Raw genomic sequence first — 22,052 nt, forward strand, 5'->3', positions numbered from 1 at the left:
TCTAGACAGCCTTTTTGCAGATGGAAACCTTCTGATCCAGCCCTCTGAGCATCCTCATAGCCTCCCCATAAGCGTCCTCACAAGGTACAGCTTAAAGGACAGTAAAGCATTCTTCAAAAAAACCTTAGGAAGACAAAGGAATCCTACCCTCCCTAGCAGTCTCAAGGGTCTCCACAAATCACCAGTTGTAAAAAATGAGGGGGAGGGGGGCTGGCGCTGTGGCGCAGTAGGTTAATCCTCCACCTGTGGAGCTGGCATCCCATAGGGCGCTGGTTCTAGTCCTGGCTGCTCTTCTTCCTATCCAGCTCTCTGCTATGGCCTGAAAAAGCAATGAAGGATGTCCCAAGTCCTTGGGCCCCTGCACTCACTTGGGAGACCCAGAAGCAGCTCCTGGCTCCTGGCTTTGGATCGGCGCAGCTCTGGCCTTTGTGGCCAATTGGGGAGTGAACCAGCAGAAGGAAGGCCTTTCTCTGTCTCTCCCTCTCACTATCTATAACTACCTCTCACAAAATCTTTTAAAAAGGGGGAGGGGGGCAGGTATTTGGCCTAGTGCTTTGCATGTCAGTTAAGAAAACATGTCCCAGGCACTGTGGTGTAGCAGGTAAAGCCGCTGCCTCCAACTCTTCCATCCCATGTGGGCATTGGCTCAAGTCCCAGCTGCTCCACTTCTAATCCAGCTCCCTGCTAATGGCCTAGGAAAAGCAGAAGATGGCCCAAGATCCCAGCCCCTGCTACCCACTTGGGAAAAGCTCCGGCTCCTACCTGGTCCAGCCCTGGCCATTGTGGCCATCTGGGGATGAAAGAATCAGTCTCTCCCTCTCTTTCCCCCTTTGTGTAGCTCTTTCAAATTAATAAAAAAATTTTAAAAAAGTATTCCATATCAGAATGCCTGGATTTGATATTCATCTCTGGCTCCCAACTCCAGCTCCTTGAAATTCAGATCCCAGCAGCAGCAATGATGATTCAAGTACTTGAGTCCCTGCCAACCACGTGGGAGACCAGACTCATCTGGTTACTGATACTTGAAATAAGCTAGTACAATTATAACAAGTTATGATTGTATTTCCTTTTAATTCATCGACATCGACATGAAATTGCTACATGTGGTTACTCTACTAGATAGCACAACTCCAAGTCTTGTATCTCTAATCCATTGTTGGCATGTTACTAACCTTAACAAGCAAAAAACATTCGTTCAAAAAGATATTTTGATAGCTATATGGAGAGAAATGTTTCAGTATTAAAAACACACAGTTGGAAATCATGGTTTCTGCTTTCCCAGAGTACACAGTCCATGGGAGCTGTGAAGCAGGCAGGCACAATCAGAAACAAGTAACACAGAGCAGGGTCTCTTTGACAGGGCCCTACAGAGCTGGGCTAATGGGAACCTTGCAATAGAAACAGGGCCTTAAAGGTCGGGCAGCAGGAAGAGGGACGTAGGCAATTGGGAGAAAGGAAGGGCGATGGTAAGGAACAGGGAGGGCCAATCAGAAGACCCAAAGCCAGCTGGAAGAGTGGTTCCAAGCAAAGAAATCACAGTGGGTAAAGCTAGCAAGGTGTTAGGGGCAGTTTCCAAACCTAACAAAAAAGAGCCAGGCAAAGAACCATTCTAAGAAAGATCGCGAAGAGGAAAGGACCAGACTCTGGAAACAGTTAAATGATGGTTCACATGCGAGGGGCAGCTAGTGGGAGACGGCTCCAAGCGGAGGGTCACGAGGCAGCCAGACGCATCAACAAGCACGGAGACTGAAATCGAAGAACAGAAAAGGCTGGGATGTGAGGTCCAAACCGGAGACTCCCGATTGAAACCAAGAGGGGGAGAAGGAAAGGAGAACACACTCCAGGACAGTCTCCACGTCTGAGAGAATTTTTGCAGGAACAGAAGGGAATAGAGGCAGAGAAGGGGCATCCAGGTAAGTCAGGCGCCTGCCGGGGGCAAGAGGAGATGTCTCACTGTGTACCCTCTTCATGAGCTTTCCTGCCATCCCATCTGTGCAAAGATGGAAGCACTGTCTTACACATTTCTATCCCAAACACTGTGCCTGGGCCCCTGCTGCCCACGTGGGAGAACCAGGTTAAACTCCTGACTTTGGCCTGGCTCAGCCCAGGTGGTTGTCGTCATTTGGGGAATGAATCAGCAGATGCAAGATCTCGGTCTCTGGCTCTCCTTGTCTCTGTAATTCTAACCTTCAAATAAGTTAATAAAGTAAAAGTCACTTTAAAATTTTTTTAAAGAAATTATCTTCCCAACCTGGGTCCTTAAAGAAGCACCCTAGCACAAAAGAAGCAAAGCTGGCCTGTGTTTTCGGTCCATGACACTCTCTGGGCTGCAAGGAAGAGATACAAGCTGTGCCAGGGCTGGGCCCACTTTCAACCTTCCTGCAGCTCTGACACAAGGAAAGCCCTGGGAACAGCTCCATTCACCTGCTTCAATTCAAGCCCAGCACATGAAGTGCTGGCTGCAGGCGCTGCAAGCTGACAACAGCGACAGGTGGGTGAGTCCACCTGCGCTCCTAGCTAAGCCGCAGGCTGAGGCCCCAGCCCCGCTTTGTGGGAAACGCCCTGCCTGGCTCCGGAGTCGGAAAAGCCAGGCTTCCCCAGCCTTGCGCTGGGCGCAGCCTCCTTACCCGCAAGAGCACAGGTCGCAGATGCACTTCCTCTTCACAGGGGCCATCCTGAGGCCCTGATGTCCCCTCAGAGCACCCCCAGCGGCAGCTGCTTGTAGACCCCAACAGCCCAGGAGGGAGCACGCTAAATCTCAAGGGCCTTGGCAGAGATTCTGAACATTCACACGAAAGAAAACCAAGTGGCCCTCTTGTAAAGTCTTGTCCTCCGTTCCCTTCCCGGAGCTGGCCTTGCGCGCCGAGGGAGCAGCACGGAGCCTGGGGGGGCCTCTCCCTGCACACCGCCCGGTCCCACTAGCCTGGTGCGGCCTCCCCAGCCCCTGGAAGCCCCAGGGCCCGGGATCACGGGTCCTCTATGACATCACCAAAGCCAGGAGGAGCACGCCTTGAGATGGTGGTGACATCACAAACACCGCTTGTGAGGTCGGGAAGCTCCCGGCACCTCCCTTGGGGGGCCCAGGACACAGTCTCCCCAGCGGACTTTGGGGAAAGCTGGAGAAACATTGGAGGGAAAGCTGCTGGGTGCTGCCATGCGCAAACGCCACGGTCAATTGTCCTAAGAGGCCGAAAACTCTCCTGCGGCGTGTGGAGTGGCGTTTTCTACTTCTAGGATCCACGGGTGCCCCGCCGATGGAAGTGCACCCCTTGACCTCCAGAAGGCCGAGCCCTGAGTACCGTTTCCAGATCTTCCTGTGGAAACCCACTCTCTAGCCTCAGGGGTCAAAGCCGCCGTTCCCCACAGTTCTGAGCGCTGGAGGACGAGGCCCTTTATGAGCGCAGGCTTTCACGGCTCACGTGGGTGCTCAATCCCTTCTCCAGGTGTAGGTAATGATGCCTTGGAGCAGCGCATCTGAGAGTTTAGTGGGCATCAGAACCACCCGGCTTGATTAAAAACCAGCTGCTGGGGGCTCCGCGCCGGGCAGGTCTGGAGTGGGCTGAGAATGGGCATTCCTTACAAGTCCTCTTGCTGATGCTGCTTGCCAGGGACCACACTCAAGAACCATGGTTCTAGAGATTCTTTGGCCCTCTCCCAGCAGCCTTCCCCCAACGACAGTGTTGCTTCCACTTGCCTGGCCCTGAGAACCATGGGAAGGAAGGAAACACCGCTTAGAAAGCAAGTTTGACACTTTTTCCCTCCAGGATGTAAGATACTTTTACAGCTCTGTTGTTAACACTTTTGGCTGTCTTCTTGCTTCAGTTAGGAATGCTTTGATGGTCAATTCTTCCCTGTTGATAGATACGTGATTTCCTAACATGAGATTTTATAAAAGAGGCTTTTTTAGGATGGCTTAAAGGACGGTATGTGAGCCCTAATTTGAGAATTACCCAACCTTGCTCCTGCTAGTGTGAGTCAGGGAGATCCTGTGGCCTGCTCTCGGCAGCTCTCCGTGGCCTGAAGGAGAAAATGCGCTTTTCCTTAAGGCAAGTGAATCGTGCCTTTTCCACGGCTCGGACCAGACCCTTTGTTCTTCACAGTACAAGGCCTGCTTGTTGGACATTCTGGGGGAATGGCTGTGATACTTGGTATTCAGTTGGCTGCATTACTGATGTGTGTGATTTTTAAACACTTGAAATATCAGACAATGTTGCATGTTTTAGAAACACATTTCATCCCTTCAGCTACCCAGGACCAGCGCTATTTAAGACATTAGTTACAAAATAAAGCTACCGACTATGTACCTATTCAGACATCAAAATGTAATGTTTCTCAGTGTTGTGGAAGAGGGAAGATTATGCTGGAGAAGGTGAAACTGTGCTGATTGGAAAGCTGACAAGGATGGAGAAAGAATCGAAGAGAGTGAATTACATATGAACTGTGCTAATGGTAACTAGATTTTTTTAACTGTAGTACAGTAGTACATTGTGTGCTCCCTTGCTGAAGATCTAATTCTGTCTTGTAAAACCAATGTTTTGTGAAACACCTGTATAAAAGCATTCTTGAAACAAGTGATCTACATGCCTGTTTTTTTTAATTTTTTGGTAGAATTATTTAAAAGTATGTTTAGCCAAACCCTTCCCAAACTTAGTCTTTTGTTTGTTTGCTGTTTTAAAAGGAAAATACATAAGGTGATAGTTTACACCTCAGCTCACTATGAACTCTAAGCTGACTCCACTGTGCAGCCACTGTTGTCATTTGACTTCTATTATTGGTAGGAATCTGCTTTGAATTGTAACCCTTCCTGGAGAGCATTACGGATTCGCTCAGAACTTCTCTGTCCTGCTTGATGTGTTATTTCTTCTTCGTCCTATAGATCTGGATGAGCTAGAGGCCTGGGTGGATGCTTTATATTGGCCAGCCCTCACTTAAGTGGGCTTCACACTTGCAGTAGAGTTGGTGAAATTGAACTCTGGAGTTAAAATTACTAACTCAGTGAGTGTGCAACAAATCCACCCCTTTCACTGGTGCAGAAGGGGGACATTTTCACATAAGAACCGATTGTGACAACGTGAGCTTATTCAGTCTACCCTGGACTGCTCTAGTGGGGCCACAGCCCACCTACCTAAGGCTCATTGCTGTGGGAACTTTTAATAGACTAGCTGAAAAGTGGATTATCTGTAGGCCTTTTTCCTGAGAACGGTTCGTTTCACGTACTAATAGTTGATTAATGGTGGCTAACAGTGAGCCTGTAGCTAGGTATAACAGCATTGTTTGATGTGAAATCGGATTTGGAGGCAGCAGCTCCCTAATGCTGACTGCTTGACGAGTGTTTTTGAAAAATCAACATTTCCAGGGAGCAACACCCTGTTAGGGTTCCCAGCACAACTGAGGCGGCTACCTTCTGAATAAGACCATTCTGGGTAACTCAATGAGAAGCATTTTGGGGGGATGGGGTGGGGTGCGGATTTGAGTTGCTGTACCTTGGGTAAGTACTGCTGGCTGGTTTAGAAGCAGCCGACAGTCGAACCAGTGAGTAGGTGGGAGAGCGCACTGGGCTTGTTTTCATGGTCGATTATCTGTAAAAACCTTAACTGTTCCACTTCAGACTAGCCAGGCTCCTGCTTTCCTCACTGATTCTACTCTAACTTTGAAAGGGGTTAAAGAAAGCGAAAGTCTGCCTTTCTCTGTGTGAGAAGTTTTTAGTCCAGAAGATGGTAAGCTGTGTGTTCGCTGCTTCTCTGAAGACGCACAGCCGTGTCCTGGATAGCTTCTCTTGAAAGGAGAAGGCGCCTCGCTGTGTCTGTCCCGTGGCAGGGCTCTCGCACATGCTTCTGGCAGACTTGCCCAAATCTTCTCACGGGCTGGCTGGTACAGATCCCCTCCCCTGAATACAGGGTCTGACAGAAATCCTACATTGATAGTGGTGATAGATTAGTTTTTAAAACTGTAAAATAAATGTGGTCTCTAGTCCCAGGTTTGTGGTGTGTCCTTTTGCGTTACTGTGTAGGGAAGGGGCAGTGACTTGGTGGTGACGGGGCGTGTGTCTTGCTGTGTGCGCAGGGGCGAGCATTCCTGAAGTACTAACAGCCTTTCATTTAGGAGTGAGTCACGGCATGAGCGGCCTAACCAGAAAAAATGACGGAGTGAAGACGCAAGCTTGCTGAGTTGGTGACTTGAACCAGGTTCTGTATCTTTTTTATCAGGTGTTGTAAAACTTGTGCATGGCCTTTTTTGTTGTTGCATAATAATTGAGAGAGGAAAAAAAAAAAAAAAAAAGCCCTCCACTTTCCTAACCAATCTTTGCAGAGGCACATCCTTGGGGAGTAAAGTCTGCCTGGCCTAACCTACTGGAGAGATCTGTCCTTGAGAATACGCACCCTCCCTGCAGTCCTCCGTGTGCGGGAGTCGCCTTGTTGTATTCTAGTAATTCACCGTGCGTTAGAACAAACCAGTGATGGCATTCGAATGTGTACTTTTGTCAAATCATTTATGTGACTTTAATAAAATAGTGAACTTGCTGACTGCAAAAAAAAAAAAAAACAAGTTTGAGAACACTGCTGTGGTAACTAGTTTGGGTTTTAAACCTTATAACATTGTGCTTATGGGGAATGGGAACTTGAAGTATCAAAATCTTTTATGCATTTTTTCCCCACACTCCCTAACTTTCTGCATTAGTTTTAGTGAATGCATTGAGGCATCTTGAATTGCAGGGCATTTAATATTCAGAGTTTTCTTACTGCTGTTGTTTTTCTTCCATACTAGGTTCTAGAAGGGAGGTCAGCAAACTTTTGCCTCCAGACCAGATTCACCTGGCCACCTGTTTTTGGGTGGCCCAAAAATGGTTTTTACACTTTTAAATGGTTGGGAAAATGAAAAGAACATAAGGCTGTTCCAAAAGTTCTTGTAAACTGCACATTACCTTTTAATGCCACTTTTTTTAAGTAACCCTCTGTTAAATAGTAACACTATTTAAAATGTATTACACTGCTGGATACCAGCCTTCTCTTGAAGAATTATCTCTCTTTTAGAGAGATCTTTCATCCCGAGTTGCTTCCCAAATGACTACAACAGCTGAGGCTGGACTAAGCTGAAGCCAGGAGCCTGGAATTTCATACACATCTCATGTGGGTGGCAGGGACCATCATCTGCTGCTTTTCCATGCACATTAGCAAGGAGCTGGATTGGAAGTGGAACAGTCAGGATGGGAACTAGCACTCTGATATGAGATGCTGGCATCACAAGCAGCATCTTAACCCACTGTGCCACAGTGCCAGCCCCACCAGCCTTCTCCTGACAAATGCCAGAACATTATCCATAAATCTTCCAACAGAAGACACCTGCTTATGCCCCAGCCATTCCAGCTGCCTTTGGGGGTAGCTAGTTTTTATAGACAAGTCAACAACCATGATACTTTCAATACCCTTTATCTCTGACCTTAACAGAGGATAGAGATCTTGAAAGATGAAGAGGGTATGGGTAAAATAGCCCCAACAATGCTGTATCTATAGTGCTTCGGCACCTGCAGCCGTATAGGGGACCCAGAAGCAGCTCCTGGCTCCTGGCTTCAGATGGACTCAGCCCTGGTTGTTGTGGCCATCTGGGGAGTGAAACAGCAGATGGAAGACTCTCTCTCTCTCTCTCTCTTCGCCTTTCAAATAAATAAACCTTAAAAAAAAAAAATACCTCCCTAACTCCACTCTCGGGATTTCTTCACCTGCGAACTATTTACTGAACTTGCTCTGCATCACACTCTTTCTGTACTTCTCTCCCTCCATGCTCTCTTGTGCATCTCTTAAGCTCACATAGATTTGCCATGCTCATATTACTAATCAGAACCCCAAAGCTGGAGGGTAAACTCAAGATCACACAATTAATGAGCACTAGATTTTAGAAGTCAGACTCACATCAATCTTTGCAAACTTTTCTACCCAAGAAAGTAATGAGTTAGTGGGTAAGCTGAGGATCCTCAAGACCACTACAGGGGCCGGTGCTGTGGTGTAGTAGGTAAGGCCACCGCCTGAGGTGCCAGCATCTCATATGGGCACTAGTTCGAGACCCACCGCTTTACTTCCAATCTAGCTCTGCTGCAGCCTGAGAGGGCAGTGGAGGATGGCCTAGGTGCTTGGGCCCCTGCACCAGCATGGGAGACCTGGAGGAAGCTCCTGGCTCCTGGCTTCTGGCTTTGGATAAGCTCAGCTCTGGCCCTTGTGGCCATATGGGGAGTGGACCAGCAGGTAGAGGATCTCTCTCTCTCTGTCTGTCTCTGCCTCTCTGTAACTCTGCCTTTCAAATACATAAATAAATCTTTAAAAAAAAAAAAGACCACTACAAGTAGTAATTTTTCTTAAATGCTTGCATTTACTTCTCTGTAGCCATCTTTCATATTTGCCCCAAAATATTTGGTAAAATTCACAATAGAGCTGCACAATTTTATTGTTATAACCCACCTGATCCCAAATTCATCTATAAGCCATTTTATGTAACAATATTAAAAATTATCATTGTTCTTCTAACTACAAAACATTTTAGCAAAACTGTCTTTAATATTTATTTTATTTATTTGAAAGACAGTGGCCAAAAAGAAAGAGTTACAGAGAGAGGTAGACCCAGAGAGAGAGGTCTTCCATCTGCTGGTTCACTCCCCAAATGGCTGCAATGGCAGGAGCTGAGCTGATCCAGAGTCAGGAGTTTTTTCCTAGTGTCTATGTGGGCACAGGGGCCCAGGGACTTGGGCTATCTTCTGCTGCTGCTTTCCTAGGCACATTAGCAGGGAGCTGGATTGGAAGTAGAGCAGCTGGGACTCGAACTGGTGCCCATATGGGATGCTGGCGCTTCAGGCCAGGGTTTTAACCCACTGTGCCACAGCACTGGCCCTGCAAAACTTTATCTTTTTAACATCCCTAACTATTTAAGATTAGTAAGTTTCACTGGCATCAACAAAGGGCTAGTCCACCATGCATACAACTTAGATCTCTACCATTCAGCCATTCATTCATTTCACGTATCAATCCCCTACAATGAGCCAGGTACTATGCTGAATGATTCAAACAAGGATCAGGGGCAGGCATTGTGGTATAATGGATAAAGCTGCCACCTGCATGCCAGCATCTCCTGTGGATGCCGGTTCGAGTCCCAGCTGCTCCACTTCCCATCCAGCTCCCTGCTAACGGCCTAAGAAAAGCAGGGTTCCTGCCACTCACATGGGAGACCCATTGAAGCTCCTGGCTCCTGGCTTCAGCCTGGCTCAGCCCTGGATGTTGCAGCCACTGGGGAGTGAACCATGGATGGAAGATCTCTCTGTGTCTCTCTACCTCTCTGTAACTCTGAGTTTCAAATAAATAAATACTAAATAAGTCATCTTTTATTTAAAAGATTGTTTTTTAAAAAAGAAAATAGAAGCAACAGTTCTCAGTTCATCTATGGGGCCAGTATTACTCTTCTCCAAAGCCAGGAGGGAAAAAATTACTACATGAAAACTACAGATCAATATCATGAATATAAATGTAAAGATCTTTTTCTTAAAAAATTAGCAAATTATGCCAGCGCCATGGCTCACTTGGCTAATCCTCCGCCTGCGGTGCTGGCACCCCGGGGTTCTAGTCCCGGTTGGGGCGCTGGGTACTAGTCCCGGTTGCTCCTCTTCCAGGCCAGCTCTCTGCTGTGGCTCAGGAAGGCAGTGGAGGATGGCCCAAATGCTTGGGTCCCTGCACCCACATAGGAGACTGGGAGGAAGTACCCAGCTCCTGGCTTCGGATCGGCGTAGCGCCGGCCGTAGCGGCCATTAGGGGAGTGAACCAATGGAAGGAAGACCTTTCTGTCTCTCTCTCTCTCTCACTCACTGTCTATAACTCTCTCTCGGTCCCTCTCTCTCACTGTCTAACTCTGCCTGGCAAAAAAAAAAAAAAAAAAAAAAAGGCAAATTGGGGTGGACATTTGGTCTAGTTGTTAAGACACACAAGCCCCAAATTGGAGTGCCTGGGTTTGATAATCAGCTCCAGCTCTTGACTCAAATTTCCTGCTAATGCAGACTCTGGGAGGCAGTGATGATAATGGCTCCTGCCACACTCATGTAGGAGACCAAGACTGAGTTTCCAGCTGCTAGCTTTGGCCTCGTGGCAGACATCTGGGGAGTGGATCAGCAGATGGGACCTGTGTGTGTGTGTGTCTCAAACAATATGAGGTTATCTTCATTGATCCATTCTATAACTTTATAAGAAAAAATTCTGGGACTGGTGTTATGGCATAGAGAGTTACGCTGCTGCCTCTGACACCAGCATTCCATATGGGCATGAGTTCCTGTCCCGTCTGCTCAACCTCCAATCTAACTCCTTGCTAAAGCACCTGGAAAACCAGCAGAAGATGGCCCCAGACCCGAGGCCCCTGCCACCCTCATGGGAGACTAGGAAGAAGCTCCTGGTTCCTGGCTTTGGTCTGACCAGCCCCAGTTATTGTAGCCATTTGGGAAATGGGGGAGGAAACCAGCAATGGAAGATCTCTCTCTCTCTCTCATTATAGCTTTCAAATAAATAAATCTTTTTCAAAAAATTTTTAATTAAAAACATGTGCATATATATAAAGGTCCTAGAATAGCCCAACAATTTTGAAACACAAAGAAAAATGGACTTAAATTACCCAATTTCGAACTTACCGTCAAAACTATCACTGCATTAATCAAGACTGTGGGATTTTAGCATAACAATAGACATATAGACCAAAAGAAGAGAATGGAGAATACATAATTATACTCATATTTAACTCAACAAAGGTGGCAAGGCAATTCACTAAGGAAAGGATGGCCTTTTCCACAGATGGTGCTGGGACAACTGGCCATCCATGCGCAGGAAAAGTATTAACAAAGAATGTATACCTTGATATCAAATTATACACAAGAGTTTATTCAGAATTCAACATAGACTCAAATGTTACAAGTAAAAATTAGTTGTAGAGCCGGCGCCGCGGCTCAATAGGCTAATTCTCCACCTAGCGGCACTGGCACACCAAGTTCTAGTCCTGGTCGGGGCGCCGGATTCTGTCCGGTTGCCCCTCTTCCAGGCCAGCTCTCTGCTGTGGCCCGGGAAGGCAGTGGAGGATGGCCCAGTGCTTGGGCCCTGCACCCCATGGGAGACCAGGAGAAGCACCTGGCTCCTGCCTTCGGATCAGCGCGGTGTGCTGGCCGCAGCACACCGGCCGTGGCAGCCATTGGAGGGTGAACCAACGGCAAAAGGAAGACCTTTCTCTCTGTCTCTCTCTCTCTCACTATCCACTCTGCCTGTCAAAAAAAAAAAAAAAAAATTAGTTGTAGAATAAGGTACTTAAGAAAATCTTTTTGACCTTGAATTAGACAAGAGTAGACATACACCAAAATATAAAAATTAAAAATTGAAATATCAGACACTGAAAATTATAGTGTACTCTTCAAAAGACAGTGTTAAGAGAAACAAAAGGTAAGTACAGACCAAGAAATATTTTCAAATCACTTATCTGATAAGACTTGTATGCAGAATACACAAAGAATTCTTACAACTCAAAAAAAATGAATCTTTTAAAAAGAAGAAGAAAGAAATTAACACAGCAAGCCTGAAACTGCTACCCTTGCAAAATTCTGCTTACGAATTTAGCCCTAGGCTAAGAATTTGGATTTGGGGAGAGTCCCCCACCTCGCCCTGTTCTCTGCAGGAATGATTCACTGTGCCTAAACAATTGTACAAATATTGAGACTTAGGCTGCACACTGGACTTTTAGTACGTGATAGGCAGATGGTGCTTACTTGACTGACCCCCAGTAAACACCCTGGGAACTGAGTCTCTGATGAGATTTCCTAGCGGACAATATTTCACGTTTCTTGGGTTGGAAGAATTAAGTACATCTTGTGTGACTCCACTGGGAGAGGACTTTGGAAAGCATGCACCTGGACTCCTCCAGACTTTGCCCCATGTGCCTTCTCCCTTTGCTGATTTTGCTGTAAGTTCTGTATATTATAGCCATGGGGCCAGTGTTGTGGCATAGCAGGTTCAGTTGCTGCTTATAATGCTGGCATCCCATATCAGCACTTGTTCAAGTCCTGGCTACTCCACTTCTGACCCAGCTCCCTATTAAAGTGCCTGGGAAGGCAGTGGAAGATGGCCCAAGTGCTTGGTTCCTGCCAACCACATGGAAGTCCTGGATGAAGTTCCAGGCTCCTGGCTTTGGCCTGGCCCAGACCTGGCCATTTTGCTCATTTACAGACAGAGAGGTCTTCCATCCACTAGTTCACTCCCCAAATAGCTATAATGGCCAGAGTTGAACCAATCTGAAGCCAGCAGCCAGGAGCTTTTTCTGGGTCTTTCATGCAGGTACAGGAGCCCAAGGACTTGGGCCATTTTCTGCTTTCCCAGGCCATAGCACAGAGCTAGATTGGAAGAGGAGCATCCAGGACTAGAACGGGCATTCATATGGGATGCTGGCGCCTCAGATGGAGCCTTAGTCCTCTACACCAACCCCAGTTCAGCCACTTTGGAAAACACTTTGGGGGCCAGTGCTGTGGCACAGTGGGTAAAGCCACCACCTGCAGTGCCAGCATCCTATATGGGCGCCAGTTTGGGATTCAGCTGCTCCACTTCCATCCAGCTCTCTGCTATGGCCTGAGAAAGAAGTGGAAGATGGCCCAAGTGCTTGGGCCCCTGAATCTATGTGGGAGACCCGTAAGAAGCTCCTGGCTCCTAGCTTCAGCCTGGCATAGCCCCATCCATTGCAGCCATCTGGGGAGTGAACAGCTGATGGAAGACCTCTCTTTCTCTGGCTCTAGCTAGCTATCTCTGTAACTCTGTCTTTCAAATAAATAAAATAAATCTTTAAAAAAAATAAAATAAAATACTTTGTCAGGGGCCAGCGCAGTCCCTTAGCAGGTTAAGCCGCAGCCTGCAGTGCCAGCATCACATATGGGCACCAGTTCGAGTCCCAGCTGCTGCACTTCCAATCCTGCTCCCTGCTAATGTGCCTGAGAAAGCAACAGAAGATGGCTCAAGTACTTGGGCTCCTGCACCCACATGGGAGAATGGGAAGAAGCTCCTAGCTCTGCCCAGCCCTGGCCATTGCAGCCATGGAAGACCTTTCTCTTTCTCTCTTCTCTCTCTCTCTCTCCCTCTTTCTTTCTCTCTCTCTCTCTCTGTAACTCTGCATTTCAAAGCAAATTAAACAAGTCTAAAAAAAAAACATTTTGGCAGGTTCTTTAGAAGTTCTTTAATCAGGCACTTAACATGACACAGCAATTCCTTTGTGAATTTAACCAAGAGAACTAAAGACATGTCCACACAAAGCCTTTTATATAGATATTCACAGCAATATTATTCATAATAACCTAAGAACTGGGAAAAAATCCTAATTTCCATCAATGGTAAATGAGCAAAAATGTAGCAATGTATATTCATACAATGAACCTATTTTTTTTTTAAAGATTTATTTTATCTATTTGGAAGACAGAGTTGGGGTAGTGGAAAAGAGAGAGAGAGAGAGAGAGAGAGAGAGAGAGAGAGAGAGAGAGAGGTCTTCCATCTACTGGTTCCCTATCCAAATCGGGCCATGCTGAAGTCAGGAGCCAGATACTCCATCCAGGTCTCCCCGCTGGGTGGCATGAGGCCCAAACACTTGGGCCATCTTCCGCTGCTTTCTCAGGTGCATTAGCAAAAAGCTGGATTCGAAGTGGAGCATCTGAGACTCAAACTAGTGCTCATATGTGATTCTGGCGCCACAGGTGGCCAGGCTTACCCCACTGCACTACACCTGGAATACTATTTAGCAATAAAAATAAAGAACTAACACATGCTTCAATATGGATGAATTCAAAAACTTATGCTAAAGAAAAGTCAAATACAATACATATATAATTCTGTAATTCCTTTTATATGAAATTTCTAGAGAAGGCAAAAATTTTGGAGAGAAAGTAGATCTGTGATTGCCTAAGAGTCAGGGTCAATGCGAAGTAAAATAATAAAAGACACATTAGGTGCTTTATTCAGTCAGCAGTTTTTTAGAGAATGTTTATCTCAGCCTGCAGGCAGATATGTGCGGTAAAGCAAGTTGGCCTTTCCTTACGGCAGTTCTGTAGCTGGTGAAGACATTCTTGTGGATGTTTTTCCTGGTTGTAATTAATTTTTAGATGTGTAGAAAACACACTGTTCCTTATAAGTATTGAGGATGCCTGCTTTCTTATGCAGTTGTGGAAAGAATGTAAAATGTTTTAATATATTCTTTGTTAATCTAAAAATCTTGAGTCATTTTCTTTATGTGGGAGACAGGGGGATCACATAAAACGTGCTTTTATCACTCAAGAGTAAGCAATGGAAATAACAAACACCATAAATTTCTAGATTGTAATGGTTCAGGCTTAATCATACAATATTCACCTTTTATACTAGTTAGAGTTGGTATGCATTTATAACTTTTTCAGAACCGTTCAAAGTGAAGTTGTTTGCACTTGTGAAGAGGTGAATGTGATTCAGGTCTGTTTTGAGGTGGATCATTAATTTTTCCTCTTCACAGTGAAAATTGGTCCTCAGTGGCTTCCAGATTCACACGTGGCCCCCACTGGTGCTAAGGAGAGCAGCAGCTGTAGGTGAGACCGAGGGTCAGTCAGGGTGAGGCAGAGAATTAACAGAAACAAAGTTGGACTTTGGGGAGTGGGTGAGTGCGTGTGTGTGTGTGTGTTCCATAACCTGGAACTTTTTAATAAGTAAAATCATTCGAATTCTCTTAGTACAAAAACTACTTATCATTCCTAATAGATTTTGCTTTAAATTACCTGATCAATATTACAAATCAGGGGCCAGCGCTGTGGCGCAGTTAACGCTCTGACCTGAAGCACCGGCATCCCATATGGGCCTCGGTTCAAGACCCAGCTGCTCCACTTCTGATCCAGCTCTCTGCTGTGGCCTGGGATAGCAGTAGAAGATGGCCCAAGTCCTTGGGCACCTGCACCCTTGTGGAAGACCTGGAAGAAGCTCCTGGCTCCTGGCTTCAGATCAGCACAGTAGCCGATTGGGGAGTGAACCAGCAGATGGAAGACCTCTCTCTCTCTCTCTCTGCCTCTCCTCTCTCTCTGTGTAACTCTGACTTTCAAATAAATAAATAAATCTTTTTTAAAGAAATTCTCAAGTCTGAAGTTATGAGAAAAACAGATGTGAGAAAGGAACTTCCCTAGGTGTGTAAAAAGCAGTCACCACCATCTACATGTGTAGCACTGAGCAATCACTTACTATCTCAAAGTCTCCTTCCTCATCTGTACAGTCTGGATTCATTAGGCCTTTGCTCCAATTCACCTGCCTGTTGCCCCTGTCCAAAATCCTTGCTCTCAAAGCAAATTTGTGGTGGTGGTGGTGTTGGAGTGTGGATTTTTCTTTTTTGCCACGAGAGGGCAGCATTCCCCAGACCAACTACCCAGTACCCCTGGCAACCGTAGACCCAGCTGTAATACAACAAAACACCAGAGTCCTTGCGTATATCTTCTACTTTATCTGGTTCCAGGAACCAAGCAGTTTCTCCATGCCCTACAGGGAACGACCGCCCAGCACCGCGCTGTTGCGACACCACGGCCGGAAGTGGGTGGGAGCGGGAGCGCGGGTTTCTCGCGATATCGCTGCCGGAAGTGGGTGGTGGCCCGGAGGCAGCGGCTGGCTTCTGTCGGAAGGCGAGCCTCCCGAGCGGTTGCAGCTGGCTGCCCCAGGCGCTCTCCTCTGAGGGAGCGCTAGCCCCGCCGAAGCCGTTCCAGCCCGAACTCGCGCCCTAGGCTTCCCCGGCTGCACGGCTGCGCCAGTGCCAAGCGAGGCCGAGCCCGCGGAACCTCCTCCAGCCCTCGCCCCGCGCTGCAGTGAGGCCGCGCCCTCAGGCCCAGTCCGCGGCGGTCCCGGCGGGTGATGCCAAATACAGCCATGAAGAAAAAGGTGCTGTTGATGGGGAAGAGCGGGTCGGGGAAGACCAGCATGAGGTCGATTATCTTTGCAAATTACATCGCTCGCGACACCCGGCGCCTGGGTGCCACCATTGATGTGGAGCACTCCCACGTCCGATTCCTGGGGAACCTGGTGCTGAACCTGTGGGACTGTGGCGGTCAGGACACCTTCATGGAGAATTACTTCACCAGCCAGCGAGACAACATCTTCCGGAACGTCGAGGTTTTGATTTACGTGTTTGACGTGGAGAGCCGCGAACTGGAAAAGGACATGCATTACTACCAGTCCTGTCTGGAGGCCATCCTCCAGAACTCTCCCGATGCCAAAATCTTCTGCCTGGTGCACAAAATGGATCTGGTTCAGGAGGATCAGCGTGACCTGATTTTTAAAGAGCGAGAGGAAGACCTGAGGCGTCTGTCTCGCCCCCTGGAGTGCGCCTGTTTCCGAACATCCATCTGGGATGAAACCCTCTACAAAGCCTGGTCCAGTATTGTCTATCAGCTCATCCCCAATGTTCAGCAGCTGGAGATGAACCTAAGGAATTTTGCCCAAATTATTGAGGCCGATGAAGTTCTGCTGTTCGAGAGGGCTACGTTCTTGGTTATTTCACACTACCAGTGCAAAGAGCAGCGTGACGTCCACCGGTTTGAGAAGATCAGCAACATCATTAAGCAGTTCAAGCTGAGCTGCAGTAAATTGGCCGCTTCTTTCCAGAGCATGGAAGTTAGGAATTCCAACTTCGCTGCTTTCATCGACATCTTCACATCAAACACGTATGTGATGGTGGTTATGTCAGATCCGTCCATACCTTCTGCAGCTACTCTCATCAACATTCGCAATGCCAGGAAACACTTTGAGAAGCTGGAAAGAGTGGATGGCCCCAAGCACAGCCTCCTCATGCGTTGAATATTGCCAAATGCTGTATGAAAGTGCTGAATTGCCTTTTTTTTTTTTTGCATCCTTTATTTTTAATATAATGTGTGCTTAAAAGTGGGCTTTGAAATGTGTGCTGCTTACTGTTTCCATCTTTCTTCCCTATTCCCCAGTCCTGAAACATTGGAAGCTATTTACTCAGCTATCCAGTAGAGCTTTAAGATGGCCCCTCTGAGAAGTTGGTATGGTGTAACACTAAAGTAGGTGGTTTGTGTGTATGTATTCTGATTACTTGGATATAATATAATAGGTAATGCACATCAAAGCCTTTACCAATATCTTCCTGTATTCCTTATCAGATTGCAAAGATGGAATGTTACTATTTTATCAGCAAGGTATTAAAATGCATTTATAAATTCTTCTTGGCTTCAGTTATGAATAAACATTTATTGTTAGCAATTTAAAATATGGTGTTAGTTGAAATAATTTCAAAGAGCTTAATATGTAAATCTAAAGATTCTGACTGCCCCCAGTTATTGTTTAGCTGGAAAATTTGATTTGATGAGCATAGCCCCCCATCACTTTGGCAATACTTGATGGCAGCTGCAGCAGATTAGTTAAGAGTATGGACTCTGGAGCCAGAGCACCTGAATTGAATTAGCATTCAGATCCTTTCACTTAGTCAGACTCAATAACACTATGCTTGTTTCTTCATTTGTAAACTTGGAATAATACCAGTAGGGTTGTTTAAAGGTTATTAAAACAACATGGAAAGTGTTTAGAATGTGCTAGGAGGTAAGTGTTTGCTATCATTACCACTTACAGAACCATTCCTCCCCCAGATGACTGAAGTCTGTCTAAATATTTGAGCCCTCAGTAAACGCTAAGTATTCATAAACACTTGATGTGCATTTATCTTACTTCATCTTCACAGCCTATGAGGTATGTTACTTTTAACTCTATTTTAATAGATGGCAGCACTGGTATGACTAGGTGATAAAGCTAAATCCAGGCAATCTGACTAGACTCCCCCCCTTCTAACCATTACACACTATTCTCTCCATTGGCAGAAAAACTGATCAGAAAAATCCTAGCTTTTTTAGTATAGATTATTCCCTCATGATTCCAAATTTACATACTGAGGAAGCTGAAGCCCAGAAAGATGAGTGACTTCTTTCAAGGAAATGTCCCACTCTGGAACTTTCCCCCTTTGCATTTACCTGGGAATTGGATAAACACCAAATAAGATTCTTAGATTACTTTTGAGGGAGGATTCTGAGGTTCCTAATTTGGACTTGCAAATGTGATACAGTGAAATCAGAACAGACCTAAAATCTCCTATTCCAGTTCTGGCAATAGCTATCTTACAGCAAGCAGATGTGGGTGACAGGATCCCTACCTATAAAGAGCCAGAAGCTGTTGAGGTGTACATCTAAATAGAACCAGTGGCAACAGACTCCACATGAGAAAACTCTTGATGGTATCAATATCATCCTATAAAATCATTCAAAAGTACATGTTGTAAATAAAATAACTAAATGACAGTAACAAAATATTCTTACTTGAATCACTGAATCTTACTTTATTGACCAGGTTATTAATATTCTTATGTGATCACTTTATGGTTTGTATGGCACAGTTCTTTTTATCATATGCAAAGTCCAGAGCTAGATGGTATGACATTGAACATTTATTCAAGACATTGATTTCTATAACATGTATAAATGGTGCCATAGAGCACTGACATAATTTAAGCTTAGGTTATGGTCTTGTCATTCATAGTGCATGAAAAAGGTAATCCCTACATCAACTGTATAATCTAAAGGCAAAAAAAATTCTCTTTAGCAAATACTTTAAGGAAAATGTCCATATTTTCTTTAATTTTAGTACAATCAGTAGGGGGTAACTAGTTTGCTTTTATAGAGACCTCAAGAATTCCTGTTTTTCTTTTAGATAAAATTGACTTAATAATTAAGAAATATGGTAAACAAAAGGTTTCAAAACTTTTTTGATTACAGTATCTAACATTTTCCCTCCTCTGTTTTGGTTTTGCTAGTTATAAAGGTTTGGACTGGAGAGGGCTCACTGGATCCCAATCCTTGGAGCTGGATCATTGGATTCAAATCATACTGTGGATAGAATAGGGAGGATGAATTACAAGGATTCATGGAGCGGGATCAGATTACCAGGAACATAGGAGTGGATTCATGCCCCAACCAAACTGTATTCGTGTGGACTTTTCTATTCATCTTAATTGGCTATTCCAAAGATTTTTTTTTCCTATTTTTGACAACTGGAGCCCTAAGATGCATGATGGGATCGTGTTTTACACTTTTTGGTAAAAGGAGCAAAGTGAGGACCTGGAGATAATACGCTGAAGCAATCTCCTTGGAAAGATTCAGCATGAGTAGATTGTAAACATTTAAAGGGGAAAAAAGGGGGGGGGGTGTTTAAAATAGTAATGACTAAGTCACTTCTAAATTTAAAGAAAACAAAATTGGAGTTGAAGAATAAGTAGGTTTCCAATTGGCTACTGCCATTTCTTTGAAAAAATAAACATTTTTTAAAAACAAAAAAAGTTTCAAAATACCAGCATTTTTGTTCTCAGTTAAATTTCCCTAAATGTTCAACTTCAACTTTTTAAAGGTCTACTTGATAATATTTTTCATGTTCAGCAACATTACATGCTTATCCTCCTTAAACAACTAAAATAGACATTTGAGTATGATTTCAACTTGATGTACAAGTATGTTTACACACTTTTACACTTTACAAATAGTGAACAAAACACATTTTATGTAATCTGATATGAATGTGAGAAAAAAACCAATACAGCAATAAGTTAGACCGCTTTGCTGTTACATTTTTGCCATTATGTTGGAGGCAGAACAATTCCAATCTTAAACGTTTGCTAAACACGTGGCCACATGGCTCCTGGGGTATACCCCTGTGTAGATATATCCACCCCATACATATGTCTACACAGGAATGTATGTAAATAGATCACATATAACCATGAAAAAATACATTATAAAAGCAATTAATAAAATACTAAATGAGTGAAAACAGTAAAGATAAAGCATAGATTTCTGAAAAGGAATAGGCACATGGGTATAGACAGATTAAGATTTGAAGGTGAAAGTGAGATTTGTTCTGAGCATTAAGAGAGCTATAAATATAAGCTAGAAATGGAGGGTAAGGTATTCCAGCTTCAGAAGAATTTTGAATCAGTATTTGTAAAGACCCATGCTCACTGAGCATTTCAGTAAGAAATGGGAGATCAGAACAGAAAGAGGAACAGAGGAAACCTATTTTGGAGCCTTACCTTATATGCCTTTAAATTGGAACCCTATTCTAGAATTAGCAATCAATGAGCCAGAAATGAAGTTTAAGCAAGGAAGCAGCAAGCCCAAAGCAGTTCCTTAGTCAAAAGGCAACTTTGTAGATGATACTGAGTAGGAAAGAGGCTGAAGGTGAAAAGTTACATTCACAGTGGTTTTATGTAAGGGATCTATTTGAAACACCTCTGGTACTGGCACACAAAGGACAAGGAAAAATGTTAAAAGCTTGGAGGTAAAGTATAACTCACTATTTAACAAGGTGTTTCTGCAAATCCACAATGTCCAGAGGCTTTTTTTTTCCCTTTAAATGAGAAGCGGAGACAGTATCCATCCTCTGATTCACTTCCCAAATGCCCAGTGGCCAAGGTTGGACCAGGAAGCCAAGAACTCAATCCTAGTATATATACCACATGGGTATCAGGGACCCGACTACTTGAGCCTATCATTGGACAGATGCTCGAGTCAGAAGTCAGAGCCAGGAATTGAACCTACTAGGCCAACACCAGGCTCCATTTGATCTTTTGATTCTCAGCAATTAAGGACTACCCCTACTTTATTGGCGAACTTGAGCTTTCTTAACAGGTAATTAATGATAAAGCAATATACAGGGGCTGGCGCTTTGGCGTAGCAAGTAAAGCCACCGCCTGTAGTGCCAGTACCCAATATGGGCATCAGTTCGAGTCCTGGCTGCTCCACTTCTAATCCAGCTCTCTTGCTATGGCCTGGAAAGCAGTGGAAGATGACCCAAGTGCTTGCGCCCCCGCACTCATGTGGGAGACCCAGAAGAAGCTTCTGGCTCCTGGCTTCGGATTGGCTCAGCTCCAGCTGTTGTGGCCATTTGTGGAGTGAACCAGTGGATGGAAGACCTCTCTCTCTCTCTGCCTCTGCCTCTGCCTCTCTCTAACTCTCCCTTTCAAATAAATAAATCAACTTAAAAAAAAAAAGTATACAAATAGATGCATTAGTGTACCTGCCTCTTATAGGTAACTTAGAGCTAAGCAAGAATCTTCATCTCACAGTTCTCAAAGTTTTGACTGATTGTAAGAATTACTAGAGAAGCATATTTAAAATGCAGATTCCCAGGGCCGGCGCTGTTGCGCAAGCAGGTTAACACCCTGGCCTGAAGTGCCAGCAACCCATATGGGCGCCAGTTCCAGTCCTGGATGCTCCTTTTCAGATCCAGCTCCCTGCTGTGGCCTGGGATAGCAGCAGAAGATGGCCCAAGTCCTTGGGCCCCTGCACCCCCATGGGAGACCCAGAAGCTCCTGGTTCTAGCGTCAGATTGGCGCAGCTCCGGCCACTGCGGCCATCTAGGGAGTGAACCATCAGATGGAAGACCTTTCTGTCTGTCTGTCTCTCTCTCTCTGCCTCTCCTCTCTCTGTGTAACTCTTTCAAATAAATAAATCTTTAAAAAAATAAATAATAAAATGCAGATTCCCTAGCCTTATTTTAGATATGCATTTTTTGTTAACGATTTACTTCTTATTTGAAAGGCATAATTACAGAGGGAGAGACAGAGGTCTTCCATCTGCTGGTTCACACCCCAAACAGCCCAAATGGCTCTGGCTAGACCAGGCAGAAGCCAGGAGCCAGGAACTTCATCCAGATAAACTACATAAGTACCACAGCCCCAAACATCCCATATGGGATGGGAACAGCCACAGGCTGTGGCTTAACCCATTGAGCCACAACACCAGCCCCTAGATCAGTATTTTTAAAGATACAACTCAGGGACCAGTGCTGTGACTAAGTGGGTTAAAGCCTCTGCCTGCAGCACCAACATCCAATATTGGCTCCACTTTTGATCCAGCTCCCTGTTAATGTGCCTGAGAAAGCAGCAGAGGATGGCCCAAGTCCTTGAGCCCATTCACCCACGTGGGAAACCTGGAAGCAGCTCCTAGTTTCAGCCTG

The 22,052-nt window shown here is 45.3% G+C and overlaps 2 protein-coding genes across 2 annotated transcripts in view; one reads left to right on the top strand and one right to left on the bottom strand.

The window, feature by feature from the left end:
• SAXO1 (stabilizer of axonemal microtubules 1) overlaps positions 1 to 2,970 on the bottom strand; it is a 148,978-nt gene extending 146,008 nt beyond the window's left edge. Inside the window, exon 1 of the mRNA XM_008254405.4 lies at positions 2,628 to 2,970. Within this exon, the coding sequence (XP_008252627.1) occupies positions 2,628 to 2,674 (47 nt within the window). The 5' untranslated portion in view covers positions 2,675 to 2,970. The remainder of the gene's footprint in view (positions 1 to 2,627) is intronic.
• Positions 2,971 to 15,610: 12,640 nt separating this feature from the next.
• Positions 15,611 to 17,265, top strand: RRAGA (Ras related GTP binding A). The gene has a single exon (XM_008254386.4). The coding sequence runs from the start codon at positions 15,891 to 15,893 to the stop codon at positions 16,830 to 16,832; it is 942 nt and encodes a 313-aa protein (XP_008252608.1). The 5' UTR covers positions 15,611 to 15,890; the 3' UTR covers positions 16,833 to 17,265.
• The last annotated feature ends 4,787 nt before the right edge of the window (positions 17,266 to 22,052 follow it).

Source organism: Oryctolagus cuniculus, chromosome 1, assembly GCF_964237555.1.
Source record: "Oryctolagus cuniculus chromosome 1, mOryCun1.1, whole genome shotgun sequence".
NCBI lineage: Eukaryota > Metazoa > Chordata > Mammalia > Lagomorpha > Leporidae > Oryctolagus > Oryctolagus cuniculus.

Bases quoted from the DNA above. Each gene is read 5' to 3' on its own strand.
- RRAGA (XM_008254386.4), top strand. From the start codon at position 15,891: ATGCCAAATACAGCCATGAAGAAAAAGGTGCTGTTGATGGGGAAGAGC.